This window comes from Arachis stenosperma, chromosome 6, assembly GCF_014773155.1.
Source record: "Arachis stenosperma cultivar V10309 chromosome 6, arast.V10309.gnm1.PFL2, whole genome shotgun sequence".
Lineage (NCBI taxonomy): Eukaryota > Viridiplantae > Streptophyta > Magnoliopsida > Fabales > Fabaceae > Arachis > Arachis stenosperma.
Window position 1 is genome coordinate 129401295 of NC_080382.1, and position 11818 is coordinate 129413112.

Here is an 11818-nt window from a genome sequence, read left to right on the forward strand (position 1 = left end):
ATTTTAAAATTTAATTAAATTTCAATTGAAATTGAAGCGAAAATAATAAAATATAAAATATATATAATTTAAAAAAAAAGGTAATTTTTTATGTTTTATTATTTTAATCGGTTAACTATTAAAAAATCATACCAATTTAATCGAATAATCAATTTTTTAACCAATTTTTTATTAAATCAAATTAATTTAGTGATTGATTTTTAGTTAATTCAATTGAATTTGTCAATTCGATCTGATTTTTATAATCATAAAATTTATGCTTAAATTATTTTGGATTTCTAGATGCTATTATATACTAATGTCTCACTTTTATAATTACTCCTAAATTTAACAATTTATATAGCAAAAATTACTTACAACAAATTACTACTATGTAAGTCACCAAAAAAAAAATATTAAATAACTATTCTAGACAAATAATAATATATGAGATAACAATTAAATGAAATCTGATGTTAGTCTGTTACAAGATAATATCAGGAACAATATAATAACTACACTATTAAGTTATGAAGAATCATGGCATTAAGAGCATGTTATAAAGGCAGTAAATTCCTAAAAAAGTGGTAATTTTAAGATAAAGGAATAAAAAAGAGAGAATTTGGTAGATAAATTCTAAACTAAAAAATAACATTTATCTAAAATGAGCTCAACAATTATGTGTTTATTGAATAAGTCACACTTATATAGACCATTAGATTTTATTAGATAAAAATCAAAGGTTAATATAAAAGAAGAACATTGATGGACTCTAATAAATATAGAATATTCTAATACATAAATAAATACTTTAAATGGCAATACTTTAATACACAATACTTTAAAAAGCAACAGAATCTTTTATTTTTAAATAATTAAATATAAAATATATAAATATAAAATATATGAATATTTTTTATTTATTAAAATTAATTATTATACAAAAAAAATTTATAATATTAAAAATTTATATTAAAATAATATTTTAAACTGTAACATAAAAATATAAAATAATTAAATTTTATTTTATATTACTTGACAAATAATTAAATTATTATATTTAAAATTTATTAACTAACTACTTTTATTAAAGATATTATTATATAATATAATTTTTTATAAAAATATTTTAAAAATATAATTTAATTAAAATATTATATATAATACATGAAAATATTATTTTTTTTATTTTTTTTAATTTAAAAAAAAACAGAATAAATAATATAATTTTAAATACATACCTAAATAAAAAAATTAATATTTTCATGTATTATATATAGATTTTTTAAGTTTTACTTTTACAAATTTTTTGATAAAAAATTATATGATATAATAATATATTTAACAAAGTAATTAGTTAATAAATTTTAAATATAATAATTTAATTATTTGTCAAATAATATAAAATAAATTTTAATTATTTTATATTTTTATATTGTAGTTTAAAATATTATTTTAATATTATAAAAAAAATTTACATAAGAATTATCTTAATGAATAAAAAAATAATATTTTTTGTATTTATTTATTTTATATTTCTTAGAACAAAAATTTTTTACTTTTATATAGTAAAATATGTGATAATCTTCTTAATATGTATATTAGGGGTGGCAAAATGGGTCGAGTCTGTCGGGTCGACCCGTCGAACCCTCTAAAAAAGGTGGGTCGAGCTAAGATTTGAAACCTGTCAAATTAAAAGAATTCGCCAAATTCGCAAAATTTTTATGCAAAGTTTTTTTATAATTTTAAAAATCATATCAAAATGATATTTTAAGTTGTTATTTTGTAACAGATTTAATATGTTTTCTGATTTCAATGTTATTATTTGATTATAATTATTTAATATATAAAAAAATTACTAGATAGTATATATATTAAGGGGTGGCAATGCGGGCCGGCCCGTCCCGTTCTGCCTAGGCCCGCACCATAAACGGAACAGGCTGGCCCGCCTCACTAACTAAAGTGGATATAAAATGTTAGTCCGTTTAACTTTTTTTTTTGAAAAATAAAATTAATTAAAATTAACTAAAAATAGTCAAATTATAATATAATTTTTTTACTATCTTTTTTTAAATTTTTAACTTCAATAAAATTGTTCAAAATAATATTTGTTAATAGAACTATCTTTATTTTAAAAAATAAGTCACATAATTTAAATATATATATGAAATTGTAAAATAAAATAAATAAAGCACATAATTGAAACATATATACATAATTTGGCGAATTTTTTTAATTTGATAGGTTTCAAATCCTAGTCCGACCCACTTTTTTTAGCGGGTTCAACAGGTCGGTCCGACGGATTCGACCCGTTTTACATATTTTATTATATAAAGGTAGAGATTTTTTGTTCTAAAAAATATAAAATAAATAAATATAATAAATAAAAAAATTTATTCATTAAGATTAATTATTATACAGATTTTTTTTATAATATTAAAATGATATTTTAAACTACAACATAAAAATATAAAATAATTAACATTTATTTTATATTACTTGTGTAACACCCTACCATACAGAGTCTTATGCTTAAGTCATAATTCAGAGATGGCAAGGTATTACGACCACTAAAATAAAAATTTAGTGCGTATAGTAGTATGAATGATTGATTATAGCTAGGAGCCTTTATAGAAAAAGGGGTAAACAAAAATCGCAACTCAAAAGCGCAACACTCCGATCGATAACATAACGAACAAGGATAAACCAACGCGAGATTATATATATACAAAAGAGTGTCAAAAACAGGAATATCAATACTCAAAATCCGATTGCGAAGATAACCGGTCCGAGCATAGCGATATATACATACGATAACATAAGGAAAACCCCAAAGGAAACCCAAAGGGACACAAATACATAAAACCTATTCTCCAAAATCTTTCATAAGAGGAGTCATCACAGTTTGTATTATTTAATGGAGATAAAAGTATCTAAGCAAAACATATAATCCAAAAGATAGTCCCGAGAACAAGGATCTTCGCAAATCTAGAAGTCTCCAGCATGTCTCAGCGGGAAACCTCACGTCTTGCATCTGAAAACCACAAAATCCGCATGGGTGAGAACTAGAGGTCCCCAGCATGGTAACAGCTTCCACATATATAATACATAATAATAGAGGAAAGCCGAAGGCAATCCTAGAACTTCCCCCAGATAATTCAAAGCTTATAAACAAGCTAAACCATAAAAGGGCATCTGACTAAAGATTCTTCAGTCTAAATAATACTTTCCTTTCCAATTCCTTCAAACCTCCCAACCACCAGCAGGAGTATAATGTAGCAAACACAGTTATATCAAACAAGAAATATACAAATAGGAACAAATAAGGCATTTAGACAATTAGCAAGTAATATGCAGTAAAATAGGCAATCTCAAACAATTCATATAGTATGCATATGATGAATGCCTGTCCCTAGTGGCTGATGATATCATATGTCGGTTATAGAGCCAACCCGACAAGTCTTGGTAGCTAACCATTGGACAGTCCTTCTGTCGCGCATCCCCAACTCGAGTTATACTCATCATAAACTTGATCATAATCATGATCTATATCCATCACCTTCACTAGTGAATATTTACGGGGGCGAGCTCATCCGGGGCTTTCACAGTGCCCGGTCACCCTTACGACATAGGGTCAAAAGAGCTTCGAGTCTCAACCTGGAGCACGTGGTGGCTAGTCACTGCTTCCTTCCAGGGAAATTCTCATCTCCAACAGTGAAAGTGCAACATTCACAATTCATTCAACAGCATATATGCATTTATACTTAGCCATAATCATGGCTCCGCCGTAACACGGCAATAATCTAGCCATCCGGCTCACGGTTAAATCCATAACCAGCCATTCGGCTCACGGTTAAATCCATAACCAGCAATTTCATTAACAATTACGGCCCTTCGGCCCATGGCATAACAAGCACTTCCACCACCATTCTCCGCCTCTCACATAATCATCTTTGATCTTTATTGATCATTCATTTTTCCCTTGCTTCACTCGCAAGTTACCACATCCCCTAGCTCCTTTTCTAATTGCTAGGCATATCATAATGATTTAAGACATAAGTAGTGAGATCGGAGGCTTAGAAGTATGAGATTTGGCTTTTAAAACTCAAAAATCAACTTTGGGATAAAAACAGGGCCACGCGTACGCGCACTCCACGCGCACGCGAGGATGGCCTCGAAAACTCATCGACGCGTATGCGTCATGCACGCTAACGCGTCGATTGAAAAATAGTCAAGCGACGCGCACGCGTCAGCCACGCGTACGCGTGGGTGCTCTCGTGCCCCAGGCACAAAGCTGGCACAGTTTTGGCACAACTCTCTGGCAAAATGGCTGGGCGTTGGGTGCAGCACATTCGGCGCGCCCGCGCACATCACGTGCACGTGCGGATAGCGCTTTCTGGAAGAACGGCGCGTACGCACCAAGTGCGCCTACGCGCGGGGGTCATTCTGCTAAAAATTTTCTAAGTTAAAAGCTACAGAATTCACAGATTCAACCCCCAATCTTCCAACGGACATAACTTTCTCATTTTAAATCGTTTTTCACCGTTCTTCAAACGGCATGGACATCCCGGATCCAATTTCATTTCTAAACAAATTTGGCACAAAATAGAGATCCGTAGTCCAAGTTATGTCCCGTCAAAGTGTGCCCAAAAACCATGTTTTTCATACAAAATCACAAAGTGCCATTTTCAAAACAAGCCATTTTCAACTCATTTTCAAAATCAATCAAAACATGCCAATTTCATCCCTTTTCTTTGAAATCAATCAAAATATATCAAATTCAACATCAAGACTCCTCAACTCACACATTGACACTTTACTACAATTCACCAAAATCACTATCCCATCATTTTAACCCACTTCTCCCAAGTGGCTCAAACTTAAACACATTGACATATCATATACTCTTCCTCATGCCAATTTTCAACAACATCAATTCCAATTAACCATCATTGTACATAATTAATATCATACTCACCATCAACATGGTTCCACCCACAATTCAACCATAACCAATCATCAAGCATATATCACAACATGCATATTTCTCATACATCATACCATCAAGGCATTAATAATCATCATCACAAATATGACCACATCATATATATCAACCATTCAACAACATCAACAATTCAATGCCTATCTTAGGGCCTCTAGCCTAAGAATTTTCTACCACATTACATATTAGATACGAGAAACCGAGACCATACCTTAGCCGATTTCTCAAGCTCAACCGGAGCACTTCCAAATCATTTATCCACAAGCTCTCAAGGTCTCAACACCTCCAAGAACAGATTTTTCACCACTAAATCCCTTTTCAAGCTTTTCAATATCACTAATCAAGCTCCAATATTCACATATACACAACCTAAGCCACAATCATCATACCCATACACAACATCTCAATACCCAAACATCATAGAATAACAAATTACACTAGAGTTGAGAATATTACCACACCTAAGGTCCAAGGAGACAAGATTAACATTCTCCTTCAAGAGAGTTGGGTCCTATAACATCAAAGAGCCCAAAATCTCAACATTTTTGCTCATAAAACTCGAAAACAAGGCTGGAAATTCGAAGAGCAAAATGTGGCTTACCTCAAAATTGATTGTATGGGTTTTGTATAGCTCTCCGCAGTGAACGCGTGGTCACAAATGGTGCGGCAATCGGAGCTCTAGATCAAAAGTTATGGTGGTTTGAAGATCAAGTGAGAGAAAGAACTTGAGAGAGTGTTTATTCCCTCCATGACCTCCATTTTCAGCGTGTGAGTGTGTTTAATGAGGAGAGAGGATACTAAAAACTAGGGTTTTGGTTTAGTTATGTTGGGCCAAGGGCCTACTTTGGATCCAGTTGGCCCAGTTTGGCCCGTTCGGTCCAATCTTGGTCCGAATTCTATAAAATTGGTACCAAAATTCTCGTCTCAATCTCCTCTATCACTTTTAGCCATAAAAATCACATTTTGGGCTTTCTAGAATAAATTCTCATTTAGGGATTAATTAGCCGTTAATTAACCGGGGTCTTACAACTTGACAAATAATTAAATTATTATATTTAAAATTTATTAACTAATTACTTTATTAAATATATTATTATATAATATAATTTTTTTTATCAAAATATTTATAAAAGTAAAATTTATTTAAGACGTTATAGATAATACATGAAAATATTAACTTTTTCATTTAAGTATTCATTTAAAATCATATTATTTATTCTGTTTTTTTTTTTTAAGTTAAAAGAATGAAAAAATTATTATTTTTATGTATTATATATAATATTTTAAATAAATTATATTTTTAAAATATTTTTATGAAAAATTATATTATATAATAATATCCTTAATAAAAGTAGTTAGTTAATAAATTTTAAATATAATAATAGAATTATTTATCAAGTAATATAAAATAAAATTTTAATAATTTTATATTTTTATATTACAGTTTAAAATATTATTTTAATATAAATTTTTAATATTATAAAAATTTTTTGCATAATAATTAATTTTAATAAATAAAAATATTCATATATTTTATATTTATATATTTTATATTTAATTATTTAAAATTAAAAGATTCTGTTACTGTTTAAAGTATTATGTATTAAAATATTACCATTTAAAGCATTTATTTATGTACTAGGATATTCTATATTTATTAGAGTCTATCAATACTCTTCTTTTATATTAATTTTTGATTTTCATCTAATAAAATCTCATGGTCTATATGAATGTGGCTCATTCAATAAGCACATAATTGTTGAGCTCGTTTTAGACATATCCTTTAAAACATATTGCTAATTTAAATATTAGAGTGTCTTGCAAGTTGCGTTTTAATCTAATTTTACTTTTTGTGATCTCTACGCTTAATACGAAATTAACAAACACTAATCAACCTTTAATAAGTCATTATTTATAAAAATAATTAACAAAATGATTGCAAGAATTACTTTTAGATATCATGGCTCATTTGTTCTCTTTCAGTGCATTTTAAATTTAAAATTAATTTTTTTAAAATTAGAATATTTAAATTTAAATTAAAACACCAACAAAATACTGTGCTAAATTTCTTATATATGTTTAAGTAAAATATAAAATAAATTTTGAATGTTTCAAATATATTTAGAAAGTATTTTGAGTAAAAGTTTCATTACACGTTCAAGTGATTTATGCAACCAAACAACTAAGTCATTTAATTTACCTAGTCATTTAATTTACCTCCTCCTCCTCCTCCGTTTTCTTCATCTTTTTTTATTATTATTTTCATCGTTACTACCACCATACCACCACATCCATCTCTTCCTCCTCCTCTTGTTTCTTTTTATATTTAAATTTTTTTATCTCCTCCTTCCTTTTCTTCTTTCTCCTTCATTATCGTTATCGTTATCACCAATATTTTGTTAACATCTTTATTGATTCTGATTTTCTGTGGTGACATCATTAAATAATTTTGGAACTAAAAATATTATCAAAACAAAATTATTGTATAATACCAAATGAACCGAAAATTGTCCATTATATAAATTCGAATTCAAAAATATCTACGTTTCGAATGAACCGGAAATATTATCAAAACGAAACTATTGTATAATACCAAATGAACCGAAAATTGTCCATTATATAAATTCGAATTCAGACACACCTGCATCTCGAATGAATCAAAAATATTATCAAAACAAAACCATTGTATAATACCAAATGAAGCAAAAATTGTCCATTATATAAATTCGAATTCAGAAACAAGTTGAATAAAAATACATCCAAATCAAAAAGACGATACGTATTAGAAGAAGACAATAACGATGATGATGATGATTATGATGATGATGATGGAGGAGAATGATGAAAAGGAAGGAGGAGACAAAATTCCAATAAAAAGAAGAGGAGGAGGATGTTGAAAATTAATAAAAAAAGAAGGAAAAGAAAAAAAAGACGTAACATCCAATAAGAAAAACACATACGTGAATTTAAAACAAGAAGAAAAAGAAAGAGCCTAAAGAAGAGGAAAAAACAGGAAAAAAAGTGCGTAACTCAAAGCACTTGGATAAACTTAAATGTTAAAATTGTTATCGACAAAAAAAAAATGTTAAAATTGTTTAGATGTAAAAAATTATTCTTTAAATAATACTTACTATATTATTTTAAAAAACACTCTATTATATAGATTAAAATTGTAAAAAAAAAAATATAAATTTTTTATAATTATTTTTTTTTATTATTCAAAATATGAGTCCTATCCTTTTCAATTTTTTCTTCATCCTATAAAAAAATTATGTAAACTTACATTTTACTATATAATTCACCTTATTTTAAACGTGTTGCGAACAATTTCAACGAAGACAAATGAGGCTACTTGATGATAAATGAATTAAATAGCGTACGTAATTGAACAAGTTGCTACTTCGCAATGACGCAATTTATAAAATTCTCCAAAGGCACCACGCGAATCTCATTGTTCTACTCATCCATGGTCTCCATACACATTACTTCGGTTTAAATTCAAGATTATGACTTATCATCATGTGCATGTTTATATATGCTCTTTTATAACGAACTAAGTTTGCTCTAGTGAAGATTTTGAAAATTGAACCTGTTATCGAGTTGCTTTAATTATTAATTTATTATTTTAAAACTTTAATTAATTTAACTGTAATTTAATCAATAACTAATTTATAATAAAATAATATGTAAAATTATAATTAAATACACAAAAACATAAATATATATTAATATTAATTTTATAAGTTTATATAAGTATCATATAAATATAATATAAGAATTAAATAAAAAAAGTCACATTTCAAGGTTTATATATGTATAATATTTATTATGATATTATATATTTTATGTTATAGAATAATAAAAGATAACCAAATAAAAAAATTACTAATTTAGTTATATCTTAATTTGTAAATTTTTTATTTGAAAAATAAATATATTTTATATCTTTTAATTTTTAATACATATTTAGTTTAAATTAAATGTATTTTGTTCTTTTGGATTATTAAATGTATTGTGTTATACTATTAAAGATAAGGGTAATTTACTATAATAAAAACAAGAGTAATGCTAAGGGCCAGCAATTTTAGTATTTTGTAACCATTAATTGGCCATCAATAATATTTTTAATGGTGTGAGATTACATCCAATGATGAGAAATTACTTCCACTTCTTTTGATGGTTAAGTGCTGGCCAGAAAACACCAAAATTACTGGCCCCTAAGCTTTTCCTAAAAAAAAAAAACTTTTTTGTTATGAATTTAAATAGCCTATTAAAAACATTTATACAAGAGTCATAAAAAAGAAAAATTTTAAAAACCAATTGATTTCTAGTTCAATCACCCCGATCATTAAACGGTTTTTAATTTTTAGAATTTTAGATTTAGTAGTCTGTTCGCTAGTCTATATAAACAAATGTTAAAAGTTTATATTCATGATAAATTAGTTCTTAATCTTCACTTGTGAGATATCGGGAGAAATATAAAAATATAGTGAAAACTTAGGTGCAATTAACTTCACGTGAAGTTGATAACAGTTAGATGATTTGATTGATTTGACTAAATTTTTATCTAATAACTCTCAGTTATCAACTTCACGTGAAGTTAACTCCAACTGAGTTTTCACCTAAAAATATATGGTCTTTGATTGGTCTACTTCAAGTTTACATATAATTAATATTATTTGAATATTTTATATAATTGACATAGTGTTTACCACAATGTAGTCACCAAACGGTACGGTGTTTGAGTGTTTGGTAAAGAACGTTAGAATGCTTATCATCTATTCATAGTCTTCACCATCCTCACACATTTGATACATGACCACAAAAACAGTCACCAACCACAAAGCCATGCTCTCCCTATGCATTCTTTCCATTCTCTTACTTCTTCTAATGCCATTGACGACTATAGCTAATAACAAAATTCGCATTTCTTCAAAGTTAAGATTACCCGAGAAGCTCAGCATCACAGATCATTTGCCACAAGAATTGGTTTCCAACATCCTTTCAAGGTTGCCAGCGAAAGAGTTATGGAGATGCAAGTTTGTTTGCAAGTCATGGTTCCATCTCATAAATGATCCTAATTTTGTTACCAATTACTATGTCGTCTACAACAATAGCAACCATAACCATTCTCATCTCCTCCTTATTCAAAGACCTTCACTTTCTAGCAATAAAACATTCATTTCTGTTCTTTCTTGTAATAATGCCACAGGATCCGTTTCTTCTCAAACTCTAAACCTTCCTTGTGAATACAATTCAGATCACAAATATTGGACCGAAATCATGGGTCCTTGCAACGGCATATATTTTCTCGAAGGCAATCCAAATATGATGATGAATCCCTCTTTAGGACAATTCAAGGCTCTGCCGGAATCTCATTTCACAACCCCAATTGGGACAAACTCTTTGTCCGATTATGCCGGATTTGGCTTTGACTCAAAAGCTAATGACTATAAAGTTGTAGTGATCAAGGATCTTTGGAACAGGGAAACGGATCAAAGAAGACTTTGGTGTTGGACAGCAGAGTTGTTCAGTCTCAATTCGAACTCTTGGCGAAAACTTGATGCTCCTCTGCCATCCCCCATCGAAATTTCGGCCTCTTCTCGAGTTTACACTTATGAAAACAATTGTTGTCACTGGTTGGGTTACGTTGAAGATGAATTTGGTAAAAGAAAAGATGTGGTTCTATCATTTGACATGGTGAATGAAGCCTTCAGAAAGATCAATGTACCGAGAGTATGCAAATCTTCGATAGCATCCTTCGCCACGCTTGTCCCGTTCGAAGAATCTGCTAGCATTGGTGTGGTTGTGAGAGGGAAGGAGAAACGGTATGATGTTTGGATGATGAAGGATTATTGGGATGAAGAATCTTGGGTGAAGCTATACAGTGTTGGACATGTTGAAGTGATTTCAAGGCTTGTGGGATTTTATAAGAGTAATCAACTTCTTTGGAAAGGTAATGATGAAAGACTAGTAATGTATGAACGTGATTCCCAACAAGTAAAGGATCTTCATGTTTATGTTAAGAATGATTCACTAAGAGCTGCTAGATACATGGAAACCCTTGTTTCACTTCAAAGGGGACATTAGTTTCGTCGCCAATGTCTTTTAATTGATTCGATTGGATCTCAGATCCTGTGAGTGACTACCAATTAAATCAGAGATAATGAATGGTCGGATGATATATGCCAATAGTTTCTTACCGTTGTTTAAGACCATAAATGTTGTAGGGAAGGAACCAAAATAAGCATTGATTTCTTCCTCTATTGGAAAACTAAATAGTCTTAATTTCTTAGCTAGGGTCTAAATCTGCTTTGTATATATCCATTCACTCTTGCCCTCGTTTTTTCATATACATGACAATATTAATGTAATTGGATGAAAGAATCATGAATATAAGCTAACACGTTTTTAATTATTTTCTTTATTACCTTGCTATGTAACTTGTAACATAGGTTTATTTTTGTCAATAAGTTATAGTTCAAGTAGCATAATTTCTCTATATTTACCTGAAAAGTTGTGAGTTCGAGCCTCCTTATTTTCGGTAAAAAAAAAAAGGTTTATTTTCCTCTTTTAATATAAGTTTTTACTTAAGTATTTTCTATGGTGCCTAACTTTTTAATTATTTGATATAAAAATAAAGATAAAGTTTACTGTTGTCCCTCTCACTTTTTAGGCAAATTACACCAATGTCTTAGATATCATAGAATTTTTCTTATATTTAATAGGAGGATGATGGTGCATAAATGCCCATCTTTAACAAGAAAATGTAAAATAAAACACTTGGTGAATTTGATTTAATTTTTATGATTTACATAGTATTTTGAGTCAAGAATG

At 28.9% G+C, this 11818-nt stretch overlaps 1 protein-coding gene across 1 annotated transcript; it reads left to right on the plus strand.

The window, feature by feature from the left end:
- The first annotated feature begins 9694 nt into the window (after positions 1–9694).
- On the plus strand, positions 9695–11380 carry LOC130933360 (F-box protein CPR1-like). The gene has a single exon (XM_057862953.1). The coding sequence runs from the start codon at positions 9797–9799 to the stop codon at positions 11069–11071; it is 1275 nt and encodes a 424-aa protein (XP_057718936.1). The 5' UTR covers positions 9695–9796; the 3' UTR covers positions 11072–11380.
- The last annotated feature ends 438 nt before the right edge of the window (positions 11381–11818 follow it).

Excerpts from the sequence above, each read along its gene's own strand:
- LOC130933360 (XM_057862953.1), top strand. The coding sequence starts at position 9,797 with ATGACCACAAAAACAGTCACCAACCACAAAGCCATGCTCTCCCTATGC.